At 30.0% G+C, this 20469-nt stretch overlaps 1 protein-coding gene across 1 annotated transcript; it reads right to left on the bottom strand.

The window, feature by feature from the left end:
- Nucleotides 1–14741: 14741 nt before the first annotated feature.
- Nucleotides 14742–20215, bottom strand: ppk28 (pickpocket 28). The gene is made up of 9 exons (XM_065509372.1): nucleotides 20125–20215; nucleotides 19916–20063; nucleotides 16485–16685; nucleotides 16314–16422; nucleotides 16105–16256; nucleotides 15838–16042; nucleotides 15198–15786; nucleotides 14986–15128; nucleotides 14742–14918 (listed from the first exon to the last, which is right to left on the bottom strand). The coding sequence occupies exons 1-9, from the start codon at nucleotides 20213–20215 to the stop codon at nucleotides 14742–14744; spliced, it is 1815 nt and encodes a 604-aa protein (XP_065365444.1).
- Between the last annotated feature and the right edge of the window lie 254 nt (nucleotides 20216–20469).

The following is a 20469-nucleotide window of genomic DNA, read 5'->3' as shown; positions in this document are numbered from 1 at the left end:
TTGACGGTGTTTTTGAAAGGTCGTTTTCCAAGTTTTTTTTCCATCGTAGCACCGTGTTATTGTTTTTACACCTAAACCGGCAACAATGCCCTGAGGCACTCTTCACCTTTTTGCACCTGGTTCCTAAACTTAATTTGCATATTAGTTTCTGTGGCTGTTCTGAGTTTATTGGGTATAATTACCCTAAAAAAAATTATTTGACAACTTTTTTTTTAGCTTTTGCGGGTTAAGGGTTTTATCTGATACATGGTTTTTAGTAAAAATTTACTTCAAAATTTAAAACTTTTAATAGCAAAATAATTATTGTCCTTTTGCATGTTTGAAAATTGTTTATTCGCCCACTCAAATAAAAAAGAAAATTTCCTAAACATTTTTTTTGCGGTTTTTTTTATAACCACCAACATAAAAGATGGTGGATATATTGATTTTGTCATTCCATTTGTAACACATGGAAATATTCATCGCAGACCTACAAAAGTATATATATTATGGATCCTTATGAAATTCTAAGACGATCTAGCTATGTCCATCCGTCTGTCTGTTGAAAACACGATAGGGAGCAAACGAAAGCAGCTAGCTGGTTGAAATTTTCTATAAATACTCTCTGTTGATATAGTTTGTTTGGTATTGAAAATAAGCAATATCAGTTCATGATGATCGGTTCATAATTGAACCTATCCCCCATATAACCTCTATATCGGAAAAATATTTGATTGATGGTGGGTATACCAGATTCGGTACAGCCGAATATAACACTTCTTACTTGTTACTATTAATCTTTTATCAGTTTGTTGTTTCTTGTGCGTATTTTATTTATATTGTTGTTGTAGTTCATGTTTTTTGTTGTATTTCTAGTGCTAAAGCGTCATGTGAAATTTTCCATATGGCCCCCCCTAAAACAACAACAAATAGGAAAGAACAGGCGGAGATCCCAGCTACAATTATTCTATTAAAGTGGTGCGTAATGCATGGATTAATTATAGTATTTTTTTTTCACATAATTCGATTGATATTTTATGTATGAACTGTTACTGTGCTAAATATTCTATTTGAAAAAAAATAATATTTTACTTTTAAAGTATTGGGAGAAAGAAAGAATAAATATTTGCTAAAAGTAACTTGTTTTTTATAATATTTAACAAATTTCCTTATTGTCTAAAAGTTTCGTAGTTCAGACTCATGTTAACAAGTTCATTAAACTTTTTCAAAACAATTCCAATTCAATTTTCTGGGTTAAATTTAATTTTTTTTCCATAACTATGTTAAGAATTTATGGCTTTTATGTAGAAAATAAAATTCATTGATGTTTTACCGCAAAAACCTCAATTTGTTTGTTATTTTGGTTTTCCGTTTCTTTTGGTTTTCGCTTGGTTTCGTATTTTCGAAACACAAATAAACCATAAAATCACACAACAGAAATTAAACTATTAATAAAAGAAGAACGATGAAATTTCTTTTCTATATTCATAGTTTTACCTTTCCAAAAAGCATTTTAGTATGTGTTTTTTATTTGTTTTATTTTGGCCACTGCCACATTTTAAGTTATGAACGTAAAAACTTCTACTCGTGCACAAATAAATGCCACACACATCACACGCACTCAGGTTTCAAAAAATATTTTGAAACATGGCCAAAATTCTAGAAATTTGAAATCATATACGTACGAGTGTTTGAACATTAATTAATGCCAATGTACAGCAAAAACAATAGTGATAATAACACCAAAAGGAACCATCACACCATCATACAACAACAATAATAATAATAATAAATATTTCCTAATTTGGCAATGGCGTCCGTCGTTTACTGAAATTGTGTGAGAGTACATGCTGAAAAACATTTGTCGACTGTAAACTAATAGTAGTAATATGGGCAAAATTGGTTGGAGCTGTCAATCAATGTTTGATTTTGTCTGACGCCATGTTGACTAGCAAAATGTGTACGATAGACAGTGGGATTAGAGCAATGAAAAGATAAACAAATATTGAACATGTGATATTCCACACCTTGATGTTATTTTCCAAAGGTAAATATGGGGTGAAACCGGGGTCCCGAGGTGCACGGACCTTATTCCTGGTAAGAATTTATTTTTTTAAATTCACAGCTGACTAGAGTCTTATCTACACAGAAAAAAGAAATTCATAATTGGAATGAATTTTGTAATAAATATTATTAATCGAACTTGACTTTTTTTCCCAAACTTTTTTCATTCAGAATAAGAACATGTTCATAAATATTATAAAATTGTTCATGACGGAAATTTTTGCTTTTTTTGTATAAAATTAATGATATTTTATAATAAATTGCATTATAATTGCATTATCTAATGAATTAATTCAAAACTATTTGCATAATAGCCATATATTGGCCAATATTTTAAGATGAATCAACAATATCTGAAAATTAAAAATATGTATCATTAAACGTAATAAAATATATATAAACATTAAGCATATCATCCCCTTTAATAAATTTAATCCATTTCGCGCATATTTGCTCATTTTGTAGCTGAAAATCATAAAAATAAATAAAAACTTTTCCAAAGGAAATTTCAAACATTTTTCAACAACATAAAAATATAAATGAAATTGAAATTATATTTTTCAAGCCTTCTAGATTTAATTTGAAAACATAAAATATGAGCAAAATCTTAATATTTATGAAATTATTTATAAATGTTATGAATTGAAATCAATGAAATCAAATCATAATATTTATGTTGAAACTTTTTTCTGTGTAGTCACGAGACCCAGAAATTTTCCTGTTCCTGTTTTCCCGGTGAGCTTTGAAAGAATTTTATAAAAAGTTAAATGAATACAATTAATATGAAGTTTTCTTGTTAGTTTTTAATTGCATACCATGATTTTGCCATTGAAAGTATAAAAAAAACCTGAGATATTTACACAAAGTTTAAAGACTCTCACAATTAGAGTTCACTTGATATTTGTAAAGTAACTGTATACTTGGTATTAGAGATACCACACCAGTTCCCACCCATTTTTATATATATATTTTATGTAAAATAGTAACAAACTAACTTATTTCAAGCTTTATTTTTACTTTTATAATTCTCCACATATTCAATGATTACTATTAAGTCGATTTCAGCCAAACATCTTTAAAATATAAGAAAGTTAGTCAGAAAATTTTAAAGAATCTCGAAATAGAGGACTATTTCGATCTCATCCATTTTTAGCTAAACTTCGCACAGTGGTAAGTAATTTATCCGTACTAAGCTTAAAGAATTTCACAATTATTGTTCTCCAATTATTCGAATATAACTAATCAACTACGTACCATGGTAATGAAATAAATTGTTCGAAGTTGTACGGCTTTCTCTTATACAGTTTACCAGGTATTTGAGATTATATATTTAGTTTGTATGTGATGTTCCTTTTCCACACGCCCATTTTCGGACAAATTACGTAAGATTATAAAAAAAAAATTTTCAGAAAATGTTTTATGAATCACACAAGCCCACTGATCCAGATAGAGACAATTTTTAGCTAAACTCCGTAAAGTGATAAGAAATTGATTTATGCAAAGTTTAAATACTTTAAAATTATAGTTCTGCAGATATTCGAAATTAACTAATTTCTTTCTATGGGTGTTGCCATGCCCACGAATCCAATCCCGACCATTTTCAGCTAAAACTATGTGAAATGATTCGGTCAATGTTTGAAGAACCTTGCAATTCTATTTATAAAGATATTAAGAAAACAACTATTTATATACTCACCCCCTATTACAATCACTCCCATTTTGGGTTAAAAAAAATAACTATTTACTTTGTATGATAGGTACCACGCCCACTAATCCAATTCTGCCTATTTTCAGCTAAACTCCGTACAGTAATAAGAAATTAATTCGTAAAAAGTTTAAATACACGAAATTAACTATTTACTTTGTATGAGATGTGCCACGGCCATTAATCCAATCCCTAACATTTTCACCGAAACTATGTAAAATGATAATATAGTCACTCAGACAAAGTTTGAAGAATCTTTCAATTATAGTTCTCAAAATATTTAGAATTAACTATTTACTTTGTGTGGGAGGTGACTCAACCCAATTCCTATCCGTCCCATTTTTGGTTAAACTTCATGCAGTGATAAGAAATTGATTCGTATAAAGTTTGAAGAATGTCATAATAGTTCTGCAGATATTGGAAAATTACTATTTACTTTGTATGGGATGTGCCACGCCCATTGGCCCATTTTCGTCCAAGCTGTGCACAATGGTACCGATGTAAATTCCGCTATATTTTGCGGCTTTCACAATTATACATATCCAGATATTTCATAATATGTATTTACTATGTATGGGAGGTGCCACGCCCACTTGAAATTTTAAAATTACTTCCGAATATAGATGAACATACAGTAAGAATTTCAAGAGGATCGGTTCAGTGGTTTAGCCTCATATAAGGTACAAACAAACGAATAAACATTCATTTACATATATGGAGCATTTCATGTCATGTGAACCCACTTTTGAAATCGATGTGTTCCGATCGTAATGAAATTTACACCAAGGTTAATTCTATTGGATAGTATGTAATACAGACACAATTTTTCAACAAGATGGGTCGAGAACTCTCTGAGTTAGAGGGGGTCAAAATTTGACATTTTGTCCAAGCAAGAGTTTTTTCTTATCCATGTAACTTATTACCTATTATTCTTAGCAAAATGTGTCCCAAATAGTTTAGATAGCCCTTTCTTCAATCTTTTGAAAAAAAATATAAAAAAAAAAATAAAAAAATTTTAATATTTTTTTTTTTTTTAATTCAAAAACTATTTGACTTTTTTTTAAAATTGGCCTTTATTTTCTTAAAATAAAGCTTAGATATTATCCTTGAAGACATATTTGGTCGCTTAGTTGGATGCGAGTGGGATATCTATCAAAATAAATATTTCGTAACTCAAGGCATACAATTTTTTACTTTTTTTTGCAAAATCTAACTTTTTTTCAAAAAAATGTTTGCTCAAAAGAAAGCTTAGGTCCATTCCTTTAAGATATGGGTCCCTTAGTGGGATGCGAGTGGGACATCTATCAAAATAAATATTTTGTAACTCAAAAAATACAATTTTCGAGTTTTTTTTTGGCAAAATCTAAATTTTTTTCCAAGTGGGCCCTTTCTTAAAATTTTTCTCTTTTGCTCTAAAGGCCCATTTAAAAAAAAAGTCAAAAAAGTTTTTGATTTCGGAATAGAAATATTAATTTTTTTTTTTCGTATGATTGAAGAAGAGCTATCTAAACTATTTAGGACACATTTAGCTAAGAACAATAGGTTTTAAGTTACATGGATAAGAAAAAACACCTGCTTGTCCAAATTGTCAAATTTTCACTCCCTCTATCTTGAGTGATGGTGATATTTTGGACGATATGACTTCGGAAAAATATAATCATTTATTGTAAAATCTTATTTAAAAAAACAATCTAAGATCTAAGAATTCTTTTAAAAACTTTCAACAATTCGCAATTTATATTTTATTTAGACATTGATATCTAACTTGTATTTGATTTTGTCTTCCAAAGATTTAAAATGTATCTCATACTTTAAGTTTTTTTGCTTTTTATTACAATAAGCTTTTAAAGCATTTGAATTACAATAAATAATAATATGTAACGGTTTTTGTTTTAACTATTGATTTTATTTAAATCAATATTTGATTATATTTTAAATAAACTTTTATTTTGTTTAAAAAAAGTGGTTTTGTTGCAGAAAGTACATAATTAAATTTGTTTTCAGTAAGTGGAAATCTTTTAAATCGTACTCTGTTCATATTTGCGAAAAATCATGGTTTTTTCATGCGAAAAATTTTATACGCTGTTTGACAGCTAGCTGTTGCTTTTAATTTCATGCGAAAGAAGTGCTGCGTATGTTATTTCGTGTGGAAAAATAAGGTTGCCAGATGTATTTCACATGTTTTCCACAATAAAAACAGAGTACAACTTTTGCGAAATTATTTCGCATATATTTCATTCCAAATATTTTATATGTAGTTTGACAGCATTTCGCACGAAATTTTGAACAGAGTACCTAGCTTAATCATTAACAAACATTTGATTAGCGTTAAGAAATTTTGGCCAAACAGATTTTCCACTTAAAAATTACTAATTATCGCCAAAATATTTTAATTCCATCCCCACTGTGCATTACACAAACCGCTAAACCATCCTTCAGCACACAACATACTAAATCGAAATTTATAAATAAACAAAATTATAGCAATGAAAAGACAAAAATTTACAAAAAAAAAAATACAATCTTAAAACATTCAAAATATTTACACAACTTACACGTTTTTTCAAATATTCAGTACATTGCATGTGAGTCAAAATCAAATTTACATAAATTTATTTAAACAAAAAACTCATATTTACAAATAAAATATCTGACATTTATGCTTTAATATTTGGTGTATAAAATATACAAATATTGTATGTAAATACCACTCGTACACACATGCGAGGTTTGATTAAGAATTATGAAATATATTTTCCATAATTTATGTAAACATTTCCAATGCATTTTCTAATTGCATTTCAGAAATTTGAAATTGAATTTCAGAATTTTCCAACTGAAAATTATAATAGCAATATAAATGGATATTTCTGAAATACAAAGAGAAAATTCTGAATTCGAAATGAAAATTTCTGAAACACAATTGAAAAATTCTGAAATGCAATAGAAAATTTGTATGTGTTATATAACAATTCTAAAATACAAATCGAAATTTCTGAAATATAATTTGAAATTCGGCAATATATTTGGAAATGTGTTCTTTCAAACAGTTTTACAAACTGATATTCACTGATCTTTTCAAAGTGGGAAATAGTACGTGTAATATTTCTTAGAAAATATAGCTCGTAAAGAGTTTACACAATATTATTCTTTTAATTAAAACACCCTCGGAAATTAAAATTAGGCTACCTTATCCAAATATGTATGAATTCCACTAACCTATACAAAATAAACGCCTGCATTACTCATACTCTGCGAAATATGTATATTTATGTATTTTTCTTCTAAATTAAAAATTATTTTCACATCTGATCTTATTTTAAACGTTGCATAAATATTTACATAACTTTTCTTTTTCTTAAAAAAAGAACTTCTCTATTTTTTTTTTCTTTTTTCCGAAAAAGATATGTATTTTTGTTGGTTTTTGGTATTTGGATCAGTTTATATTTACGTTCTACAAGTATTTAAGGAAATTTTGTGTTTATTTTCATAGTTGATTTTTAAGATTTTCGCCCAGCATGAAATGGTTTTTTTTGTTTACAATTTCTTATGTACTGAATAGATAGATATTTTACACACAAGAAAATATTGAATATGTACATAAGCCTATGAAGCATAATTGTGTATTTGAGTGAACACATAAATAAAGTGTGGCAAAATAGTTATTTCCGTAACCACTTAATAATGATCTTGTAATGTAAACAAATGCATTATGAAAATTTACTTGTAAGAATTTGGTTAAGTAAATGTTGGCGCATACATAATTTATAATAAACTTTAATATACTTATAGTATACATAAAACACAAGGAAGAGAGTCTGTGCCGAAACTTATATACCCACCACCAATACAATGCGGCACCAATTGTTGTGCATTTTGTATAAAATCTAAAATCTGGTTCTCCTGTGTGGTATATTTCATGAATCTTGCATTTGCATGTTATTGGTATCAGAATATGTATAGTGGTCCAAACAAAGTTTTTCATATATCTTGATTAGAGTTTTCATTTCCTATATTATCAACTAATTTTATTTCTATAGTACTTAATATTTAATAAATTATCACAAAAACGAAACCGATCGGTTTTTAATTTTTTAAAACCGAAACCGTGGTTTTGAAATTCTTCGATTTTTTGGAAACTCTAGGTCCATTATTATAGGAAATTAAAAAAAGTATCATTAGACTATATAAAAAGTACCAAAAATCCCCCACTTGTGGTTTCCCACTCACTCGGGTCCATATAAGCTTAATTTCATGGCTTTAGGTTCATTGGTGAAGAAATTACAAAAAGTACCATTCGAATAAAGAAAAAGTACCAAAAAGTCTCCCCCTAGAATTCTAACTCACCATGTATGCTTAATTTCATGTTTCTAAGTCAATATTTATAGAAAATTCAAAAAAGTACCATTAGAATATAGAAAAAGTACCAAAAAACCCACACTTGTGGTTTCCCACTCACTCGGTTTATATATAAGCTTTATTTCATGTTTCTAGGTTCATTGGTGAAGAAATTACAAAAAGTACCATTCGAATAAAGAAAAAGTACCAAAAAGTCTCCCCCTAGAATTCTCACTCACTTAGGACTATATATGTTTAATTTCATGTTTCTAAGTCCATTCCCAATAAGCATTTTTACTGGAATTCAAGTTGAAAGCAAGTGTAATTCAAGCCTTGAATTATAGTCAAGCAATTGAAATACAGTTGTATTACACTTTATTTCAATAGCATTCTCTAGTAAATAGGAAACATAAATTCAAGCCATATGTTTTTTGTTTGAAAAATAAATAAATTTTCAAATATTTTTCATGTCTAAAGTATAATTACATTTGCATTCAAGTCAAATTCAAACAAAATGTTCAAGTGCTTGAATTTTTGGGGCTTTGGTGCTTACTGGGTTGTTATAGAAATTTCAAAAAAGTACCATTAGAAGAACAAAAAAGTAACTATAGTTCAGTTCACACATTTTGGAACCTAAATATTATCCCCTATTCCTAACACTAACTTCACTCAGATGAAATAATTTAAAATGTTAAAAAAGTACCATTAAGAGAAAAGTACCAATTTCCCTTTTCTTCCTTGAACACCCCTCAAGTTTGAAATTTAAAACTATTCCATTTTGCCAAAATTGTTTATGCTATAGGCATGTCTCAAAATATTAAAATCTGTGTTAATGTGCCCAAGAATAAATATGTTTTAAAAAAAGTACCAAACTGTTTACCCGGATTTGGCCCAATATACACCTTGGTACTCGAGTTCCAAATAACACCCTGTTAGTTAATTTTTGTATGAATCCAGGAACCAACGTTAAAAAATTTTTCAAAATTGGCTTAATAATTTTAAATATAATGTATTTTCCCAATTTTATCCCCTTTTTGGTACCTTTTTTATCCCCATTGAGGTGGTACAATTTTATTCAAATAAATTTCTGTAACGTGATGGGAGCTCATAATAAAATATTCGTTGTCTATGTCAAATTATAGAAAAACATATTTTATGAAAAAGTACCAAAAATAAACACAATTTTTATCCCTTAAGGGTTCTAATTTCCAAAAAGTACCAAACTTATAAATTTTTTTTTTGATAAGTAAAGAATACGATTTAAAATTTGATTCTATGTTTATTGGTTTAAAAGATACATAGGGTGCCAAAAAAGTACCAAAATACAGATTTTACCCGTTTTCTCCCCTAAAAGTTTCGAATTTCGAAAAAGTACGATTCACCTGTCAGCTTATTTTTTAAATGGAGTAACATGCAATTTTAAGTTTTTTTGTATATTTATTAGTTTTTAAGATATAAGGTTACCGAATTTACCCGTTTTTCCCTTTTTTACCCCTTAAACATTCGAATTTCCAAAAATCCCTTCTTATCGGATCGTTTTGGGGAGGGAGGAACCCACAGTTAAAATTTCATGATTCTAGCTTCAGTCAGTCAGTCAGTAACGTTACTCTTTTATATATATAGATGAAAGTACCTTTATAATTCAGTGTCGATCAATATGTTAATTGCACTTTTTAGCATCTTTCTTTTGATTTTTCTGTCATATTTTCTATTATATTTTTTTTTCTATAAAATATAGTTTAAAATCATGACACAACAATATAAGGTACACTCAGTAGAAAATAAATTCTCAATTATACAATTCTTGTAACGGCAAACAAAAGAAAATATGAAAAAAATCAAAATCAAAGTTTGACGTTATAGGGCTAAATATTGAAAACTCTCCCTAGTGCATCTACCTTCTACAATTATTGTATCATGGTTTAAAATAAAATTTAATTCATTTCTAAAAAAAAATATGAAATATCAAATTCAAAATTACCTCATATAGTTTAACTCTTTAATTCAGGTTTAGTGGTCATCTTACTAACCACCTTATCTGGAGTCTTATATGGAAGCTATGACCAATTATGGACCGATCACCACGAAATCTCATTAAATTGAAGATATTTTGTTGTCCGCAGTCTTGAACCCGATGAAGAACAGAATTATTAGGAGCAAGTCGATCTGATGATGATGCTTCGGCGCTCCAGTCAAAATATGATGGGAATTTTGATTCGGATGATGACATACCTCTATAAAATTTGGCTAATACTTCTGTTAGTTTCTTACAAACCCAAACACAATGAAATTCTTGTTGGGTTTTATTTCATTTTATTTTTTAAATTAGGAGTTATTTCACTGTATTGGGAGTTATTTAATTTTTGTTGGATTCTACTTTGCAAAAGAATAACCCATAAACATCAAAAACTGGCTTCGCTCAGAAAATTTCTTTTGCATTGCCAGCCTTCGACTAAGGTTTTCTCCTCTGAGGTGTATCAAAAACTGGCTTCGCTCAGAAAAATTTTTTGCATTGGTCGCAAAGGTTTTCTCCTCTGGGGTGTATCAAAAACCGGCTTCGCTCTAATTTCTATTGGGATTTATTTCATTGGGGATTGTTTCGCTTTTTTTTTTGGGACTAATATTTTTAAAATTGAGATAATTTCATTTTACCCTTTGGTAGTTATTTCATTTTTCAAGTTTGGGAATTATTTCATTTTTGATGGGAGTTATTTCATTGGGAGTTATTTCATTTGGGAGTTATTCCGTTTGTAATTTCTACATTTTTCATTTCCGACCCTATATAGTGTATATATTCTGGATCCTTATAGATAACGGAGTCGATTAAGCCATGTCCGTCTGTCTGTCTTTCCGTTTGTCTGTTGAAATCTAAAGCCCCCAAATAACCAAATAACTTACATACACGATTCATACATCGTGTATCGAGAAAATCGGTCCACAAATGGCTGAGATATAAGGGAAAAACCAGGACAACCTCGATTTTTTACCTATTTTTGACCTATGTATATCTGGATTACTAAGTCATTAATACAGACAATATGGATATCTAATGATAGATATTTCAAAGACCTTAGCAATGACGTATATAAGATAGACTTGCCAACCGTCCCGTTTTCGACGGGACAGACCAGTTTTAGAGTCGAATGTCCCGTGTGCCGGCGATACTCTGAACGGGACGCCATTTGTCCCGTTTTGAAAAAAAAACATAACTTTTTCATTAATTACCACACACAGAAAAGAGATTTGTTGGAAATCGGTTCTGATTATAAAAATTTTATAATGTGGAAGGAAATTGTATTGTAGTTATTAAAATACTATAAACTGAATAGAATTTCTATTTTTAGAATTGAAAAACCATAATCGTAATTAAAATATGAATCCAACAACTGTAAAACACCGGTTTGTGTCTTTACTAAACATAAATAAATTGATTCGGAAATCACAATCGAATTAATTTTAGTATAATAATAGTTGCAATTGAAAAATTCGATTATGATTTACATAACAAAGCCAAATTCGAGTATATCAACCAATGGCAATATTTTTTTGTTTTTTTGACATTTTGAAACAAAATTATTAAAATAAAACGAATGCAAAAATTGAAGAAATTAAAATATTATCCACAAAGACCTAAAGATGTAGTCAAGATTATGCTGAGGATTCGAATGGGTAAGCTTAAAATTATTTTCGCTAAATACTATTGCCAAACACATATTTTGAAGCTTTCGTACAATTTATGTTTTCACTAATGATTTTTTTATACTCTTACAGATTAATGAATTAATTAGCCATCGTACTTCCTTATGTTGCAAGATATTGTCATGAAGTGAAGGCACGCTGAAGCATTTACTGCGTGTAACTCCCGAAAAGTTTTTGAAATCCACACAAGTATCAAAATAATATGATCCATGGCCATGAAGTCAACCATCTGAGGTAGAGTACCGTAAATATTTCCTGTTATTGCTGTCCAGCCCCTACATAAATGCAGACGTCATAATATTTCAATATTTAAAACATTAATTATAATTGTATTTTACAAGTTTTCTTGTATTAAATAAAATATGTAAATTGAAAAAAAAAATAACTTTGAAAATAATTCACAATAGTAGATTTTATTGTTTTGAAAACAGTTACGAGTACCATATTCATTCAGTAATAGTAACCGAATTAGGTGATAGTACTTGCAACCGACAAAATTCGATTGGCGACAAATTCAGTTGCTACTACGAATCTGTTTTCTCTGTGCACAAAAAATATAAAGAAATCAAAAATGGAAAATACCAATAGACAAGGATGCTTTAATTTCTGAAATATAGTAAAATCACTATTTAACAACATATTCTTACTCCATATTCATATTTCAAATTTATAAAAGCTTTATAAAATAAAATTTTCATACAAAATCTGTTTTATAAACCTTTAGTGCATTAACTTCTATGAGTTCCGAAAAAACTCATTCAATTATATATTAACCTTCGCTTTACCAAAGGTTTTTTATGTACATGGTTTACCTATACCCACCCGGGTGACACTACACTTCTATAAATATATACGACGAACGAAATTTTAAAAAATTGAAAAAACCTTATAAAAAGTTTAAAATGGTTCTATTAAATTCTATAGAACTCTAGAATTTGTTCAGTGAGTACAAATTTCATTTAAATCGAAACAAAATTAAAAAAATATTAAACCAATAAAATCGATGTGGTCACCCGGGTGGGTATTGGTAAAGCGAAGGTTAAACTAGCTGTCCCGGCAAACGTTGTTCTGCCATAGCTCCCACAAAGTTTGAAGACTCCCACTATAATAGTACTCCAGATATGCATTAATAAATGTTTACTTTGTATCGGAGGTGCCATGCCCATTGTACCTATATAGGTCAATTGTGAATCTAAATCATCCAGGGACTCACTCAAACACACACAACAAATTTCATCGAAATCGTCCTAGCCGTTAAGGAGGAGTTCAGTAACTAACAGACGTACAGAAGAATTATATAAATAAAGAAGAAGATAATGTTTACAGTATACATTCATGAAACATAAATGGCACGATAATCGTTCAAGGATGCTTGCTGAGTTGTTGGTCCATTCCAATTTCAGAGCTAAGATATGCTAAATTTGTTGAATTTATTACTTCAAATAAAGATTTAATAAAAGCTGATAAAATTGATTAAAAATATAAATTCAAAATTATGGACTGAAATAATTAAACTTTATTAAAGTTTATCGTAGTAAAATAAAAAAATTAGATAAAATTATAAAAAATAAATTTTCAGACAAAGTTTGAAAATCTCGCAGTCTTAATTATCAAGATATTTAAAATTGACTATGTACTTTGTATGGAAAGTGCCACATCCACTGTTCCGATCCAGACCATTTTTAGCTAAACTCCGTACAGTAATTAGAATTTGATTCATACTTAGTTTAAATACATTACAGTTATAGTACTCCAGATATTCGAAATTATATATTTACTGTGTATGAGAGGTGCCACACCCACTAACACAATACCATATTCACCCAAACTATGTAGAATAGTAAGGGTGATATTAGGGAAACAATTTAAGACTTCCACTATTCGATAATTACTATTTACACTCTATGAAAGGTGTCACACCCCCTATTCCGATCAGTCCCATTTATGGTAAGACTTCATACACAGATAAGAAATTGGCTCGTATAAAGTTGTAAGACTTTCACAGTTATAGTTCTCCAGATATTCGAAAATAACTATTTACTTTGTATGTGTCACGCCCATTTTTAGCCAAGATGCGCACAATTATACCTATGTAAATTCTGCGAAGTTTTGCGGCTTTCACAGTTATAGTTCATCAGATATTCCATAATAACTATTTACTTTGTATGGGAAGTACGACGAACACTTGAATTTTTTAAATAGACCATTGGTCCATCCAGATATAGGGGAACATACATAACAAATTTCAAGACCATCGGTCCAGTGGTTTATTCTGTTATAAGTCACAAACAAATAAACATATTCCTATAATATTAACTATTCTTATTTTATTTACGTTTATGTTTTTTTAAAGTCTAGATTGTTGATTTTAATAAATAAAATAGGACAATAATTATAAACGAATTTAATTGAATTTTTCCCAGATCATTTATTTAGTGGTGTCCCGTTTTGGAAATTTCAAAAGGTGGCAAGTCTAATATAAGACCATAATAAGTTGGACCTACAATGGGTCAAAATCGGAAAAAATATTTTTTAAACCGAATTTTTTTTTCATCATAAGTTTTTTTCGATAAATATTAAAAAAAATTTAAAAACCAAAAAAAACAATTTTAAATTTAAAAAAAAAATATTTTAAAAATTAAAAATAAAATATTTTATATTTTAAAAATTAAAAAAAAAATTTTAATTTATAAAATTAAAAAAAAAAATTTAAAAAACAATTCGAACATTTTTTTTTACAAAAAAATTAAAAAACAAATGGAAAAAAAATTCATTTTATTTAAAATTTTTATTTGGAATTATAATTTGGTGAAGGGTATATAAGATTCGGCACAGCCGAATATAGCTCTCTTACTTATTATCTATACCACTGTTTTGCGCCTATGATAAACTGTCAAATCTTACAATGCTGATCGTATTTCAAACTTTTATTTCTAAATTCTGTATATTTGAAAATTTATTCAACATATGGATAAACTTGAATATCATCTTTTTGTAAACTAGCTGGAGTCAAAAAGATATTGCGTAAATTATGTTTATATTTTCTATTGGATTTCTTTGATCTCTTAAACCAAGATTTTCTCTTAATATTTAACGTTGAGCCATCATTTCTAAGGGAATTTTTCATTAACCACTAAAAGTAAAAAAAGATAAATATTATTTTCTTTTATGAGTTATATTATGAATTTAGGAATACTTACTTTTATCTCATCTTCTTTACGTTTCTTTTCAAGTTCAACAGTCCTAGCTGCACAATAGGGTCTTACCGTGATGTAATATATAATCTCGATTATGGAAAATATACTAAAACCCATAAACAAACCCAAAAGGCCACCAGTATTAGCTGAAAATGATTAAGAGACACATGAATTACAAACAAAAAAATATCAATTTTGTGAGTTTAAAATCTTACATAAAAATTCCGTAAAACCAAACATTTCCGATTTCGTTGTACTCCTAAATATATTTGAGGTATAATAGAAATGCATTATCGATAAATCGCTAATCTTTTCACTGGCATTAAAAATTTCGGCTGGAAAATCATCAGACGTTCTAAAATTTCCCGAGATCATGGTCGATGCTGTTAAGGTAGTCTGGTAGTTGAGCTCAAAACAACCCGGCAGACAACTGTCACAGGATGCACTCTTATTCGATGATTCAATTTCCGATTGTACTTGATTGGTGCAGAAATTATCATTGGGTCCACAAATCGAAACATCCGGATTAAAGCGCGGCAAATAGTAAAGAACACACGAACATTTTTCCATTAGAATGCGGGCTTCACACTCTAGTTCACAGTTTTTACGTGAATATGTACTATAGTATGTTAAATCGCCCTCATCGGAAAACAGACACCTGCGTACATTTTTTCTTATGGACCTAATGCTTTCCACAGCATCCTGATATATGGGTTCAATGGGTATGCGAGCCTCTCTACCGGCGGTCATTAGAAAACCATAATTGCTTATTTTGGGTAATTCGGCAGGATTGTGGACCAAAATCTAGGGGTTGTATTAGTTATTTTAAGTTGTCTTTTATACATTCTGAATTACCTTAAATCCCACACATTTAGTTTTACTGCAATAGTACTCATCCGAGGAGACATTTAATATAACCGTCAAGCCCATACGAGTTCCTGTACCACCTGAAACTCGTGGATAATAATGTGGCGGCAAACGTTTAGGATATCCTCTCTCTGGAGTCCAATCTATGGCCTGATAATGATTGTCAATTGCCGGCATTAAAAGATTTTCTTCACTGAAAAAAATAGTCTTAAGAATGGATTTCTCACAATAATCATATTCCAAAGGATAGCATACCTATAATTCCTTAAAAGATATTTCGGATCCAAAGCATTAAACGTACAGCACAGACCATCATCAGTTAAAACTGTATTAAAAATCATTGAGCAGTTTTCTATCTGTGAACCAAAACTGCAATACAATAGCATGTCATCACAAGGTTGGGCCACCTTAATAATCACCAGAAATCAATTAAAATTATTTACACTTCAATCCTATAAACTAACCTCTATTAATATGGCTTTAAAATACTTCCAAGTACCCACATAAGTCATGGCCAAATCACTAGAAGCCTGATCGCATAAGCTCATCAATAAAGAATAATTCGAACTAGTTCTTCAAAAGAAAAATAATCAAAATAAAATTTCATTCTTAAATCCTATTTGTTGGATAAATACCGGGCTACAAACTGCACTTTACTTTTCTGGGCCTGGTTTAGATTACAAATTGTTATGGCCGGGAAGGGTACATCAGTGCTGGATTTCTGTTTAGCACTGGTGGAAATTATAATGGGTGAAGCCGTCCATTTGCCATAGACATTTGAAATAAAAAAGGCAGATAATATAACCACACCAACAAAGGACAAACCAAAGAAAACTCTGGAAATAGAACGACATTTTATTTAAAACAGGGAAAAAACGAAAAATTTCGATAAAAAATTTTATTTTTGAACCTAACTCTTCTGGCTACCAAACTTTGCCACAAATTTCTGGTTAACAATTTGGCAACAGATTGTTAACCAAGTACCAATTTTTGTTTCAATATCCTGTATGGTAAATAAAAGGATTTTTCGGAAAATATATTGAAACTAGGGTACATAAGCATTACTAGAGTAATTTCGGGTATTGTGGACTATGCGTCTAATGTGGACCAGTGTCTTTTTTCAGAAACTATTGAAGGTATGATAAAACTGATTTGTCGTACATTTTACAATTTGTTTGAAACGACAATTGCACATTTGCTTTCATGAGTTATTGATATGTTGACTTTTTATTCTTGTATTGAAATTAATGCGCCTGCTCAACATTTTTTTCGGCTCAAGTAAGAAACAAAATTTGGTACAGTTACTTGGTAGAATTTAATGTTTGGTTGTTTTATATAGTTAAAGTGGACACGTAGTTTTGCATATGTATATTTGGTAAGAATTTAAGCACATTTAGATAATTAGGTAAAAATAACTTTTTACCACTGTAACCCAAGTTCGTGTAATGTGGACCACTTAAATTACTTGATTATGTACTACTGGTCCATATTACCCGACAATAACTATGTACTTTGTAAGCAATCTATCTAAGCCAAGAACGCGACTTTTTAGTTTGTATTAATAAAAATATATTGAAATTAAATTTTTTAATCATTCATGATTAGCTGGTTCATGAATTTTATGTATTAAATACTAGTCCACATTACCCTCATATAGTGGTCCATATTACCCTCCAATTTTTTTAATGCTGATTTTTGGGTTCCTTAAAATATTTTCACATAAATTTTTTATCCTTTAACGGAAAAAATTTTCAACTGCAAAAACCATTAGAGAATACATTAGCTAATTTATTGCTTCACAACTCTTTTAATATCCATATATATTGTGGCCAAAATTTAGAAAAAAACAAAACGGTAGTCCACATTACCCGAAGTTACTCTATAAACGGCTGGTCCTATCAGAATAAAATTTGACGTGGGCGTAGCCAAGGCGTATTCGAGTATAAGTTATTAAAATGGGTCCTACAATTCTTGCAGTGGCTGCGCTATGGGGGCTCAAAGTAGAAGAAAGTGTCTTAGATTTGCGTGAGCACCTGCCGCATGGGCCTCATCTGACGGTGGTCTAAACACCGGATAGAAACAATGCGTCTATCACCGCCATTGAACGCCTTGCAAAGAACGCTCAATTGGCAAATTCTTGTACAAAGATTGCACAGATCAATGCACAAACCCCTTGCTTGAGAGCTCAGGCTATCTAATCCCTGCCATTCGTAGCAGCTAATCAACTAACAAGCCCAGGACAATTATCAGAGCAGCAACATCCGGCCTGGTAATCCGATGTATGATCTCTGACTTCAAAAGTTCCCGACCGATAAAAGCCAGAATGTGCTACTATAATACACAATTCAGACCTCGACCGAGAACCAAGTCCAACGATGTACTCACGAATGCTACTACCCCAATACATTTACTGAGCACAAACGCTAGTTGTTATCTGCTATTTTCAATGGCTCTGTTGTACTCAGTAACAGCACCCAGAAGATTAATTTGGTGTTCCGAAGTCTACCACTAGCATAGACATCAGTACTTTAACCAACGATCTTCTTCCCACGATTTTAGGTTTAAACCACATGACGTCACCCAAAGTGAACAACCCAATGATCCAACAGGACCGAAGTCCCGCGGCCAAAGGATCCCCGTGGTACTAGATAAGACTCTAGTCAGCTGCGAATAAAAAATATTTAATTCTCACCTCGGAGCCCCGGTTTCGCTCCATATTTCCCCTCGAAGCACAACACCAAGGTCTGGAGCTAACCAAGATGCATATCCGTGCCCCAAGGGGTGACGCAAAGTATAGTACAATCGAATTTTTAAACACGAGCCATGTTTTTGTTTTCCAACCGATTTTAAAGATTTTTACATTTTTGAAAAGCGCAAGGTCTTGAAAAATCGTGCTTACGTGTACTATTTATCTCTTAAAGTTATAGGCACTTGAAAATTTAAATTTAAAAATGTTGCCATATCTTGGTCCGCTTTTGTAAAAATATAGGGCATACTTTTCGCCCGAATGGACTTATTTTTTAGTTAGACAAGTAAATTACGAATAACATACAAAAGAACTCAGAGCAATATCAATTATGGCTCCGATTTTCAATTTAAAAATAAAAAAAAATAGTAATTTTTTGCTTTTTTTGGGCGAAAAAAACTTTCTTTAAGAACATATAACAATTTTATGTTTTTCTGTAGGGTATCTTTATGGAAAACATTTTGGTATAAAAAATGTTTGAATATGTCGGGTTTATGCCTTACGGAATTTGACCTATTTTTGATCAAAATTTCAACATTGGGCCACATGTTCTAAAATCCCAAAGCCGGGATCCCTATTTATCTCCGAAGCATTTACCCAGCCCCGAAGGAAATGTGGATTCTATGGGCAAAATTGTAAAAAAATACCATTTTTGGGATTTTTGCTCAAATTTTTAGGATTTGCGGGATTCCCTTCGACCTTTTGGCAAGTTTTTTTTACACTTTGTTATTTAGAATGACAGATTTAAAAAACGTTGAAAATTTCATTTAGTTTTGTTAATAAATAATGATTTTATTACATACACATTTATTGAGTTTCTAAAACTAAAATTTGTATCAAAATTTTAATAGGATTGCAAATACAGTAATTTTGACTTACCTGCACAACTACTGTATTAGGAACAATTTGATCCACATTTATTCCGAACTAATTTTCTGGTTTAGATAAGTTAGTTTTCAATGCCTAGCCGAACGTTTTGCAAAAATATAAAAATCTTTGAAATCGGATAAGAAAGGAAAAAAAGTGCACGTGTTTAAAAATTTTACATGTCAAAGGTACCCTACTTTGAGCCCCCATAGCGCCGCCCCTGGAGCATTTGTAGGCCCCATTTTAATATCTTAAACTCGAATCTCTTCAAGTTTTATTCCGATCGGACCAGCCGTTTAGAAATGTCAGATTTATTTCCAAAAAATTTCGATTCTGCCCCGCTGTGCAATAGTGTTAAAATTGGATTAGAGGTTAAGAAATTGTTTTGGATGCCTTATCGAACATTATTTGTTTCTTCCCAAAAAATCTATTAAAATATTTCTTCTCAAATACCTTTCTGGTATGGTTATTTTATCCTCTGCTATATATTTTAAACCATGTAGCGTAGTATTTTGTAAATAATATTTAATATTCTTTTTAATCGAATCCTTGGAACAAACTTTATCCTCATCACTCGAATAATCGGGAGGTTTTTCATCATCTATTTAAAACAAAAAAGTCTTAATTAATAAAAATTTGTTTCAGATTGAAGTAAAACTCACTGAAAGCTTTTAATTCTTTTACATAACTCTTCTCTTCAATGATATTTTTATTAAATTTATTTAAATTATTTTCCTTCAATTTCCAATCCATTTTCTTAACTTTATTGTCACACTTTTAATTACTTTTCACTGGTAGGTTTTTAGCCACTGCCAAACCTTTTATACTCCAACTCAATTTATGTGATTTTTATTAATGATATTGTGTCCTTTTTTTTTGAAAATATTTTTGTTGTCAAATATCAAATGATGGCGATTTTAATCGAAAACCATCAATATAATCATATTGACTTAACACTTATAAATACTTGGTTGGTAAATATAAATATATAGACCATAAATGACATT

This window comes from Calliphora vicina, chromosome 4 (assembly GCF_958450345.1).
Source record: "Calliphora vicina chromosome 4, idCalVici1.1, whole genome shotgun sequence".
Taxonomy (NCBI): domain Eukaryota; kingdom Metazoa; phylum Arthropoda; class Insecta; order Diptera; family Calliphoridae; genus Calliphora; species Calliphora vicina.
The sequence above is the reverse complement of the archived record's forward strand: the minus strand, read 5'-3'. Positions and strand labels throughout refer to the sequence as shown.

Bases quoted from the DNA above. Each gene is read 5' to 3' on its own strand.
- ppk28 (XM_065509372.1), bottom strand. From the start codon at position 20,215: ATGGATTGGAAATTGAAGGAAAATAATTTAAATAAATTTAATAAAAAT. The intron at 20,064-20,124 runs GTGAGTTTTACT...TGTTTTAAATAG, and splicing joins AAAAGAATTAAAAGCTTTCA to ATGATGAAAAACCTCCCGAT. The intron at 16,423-16,484 runs GTATTTATCCAA...TTTCTTTTGAAG, and splicing joins AAAGTGCAGTTTGTAGCCCG to AACTAGTTCGAATTATTCTT.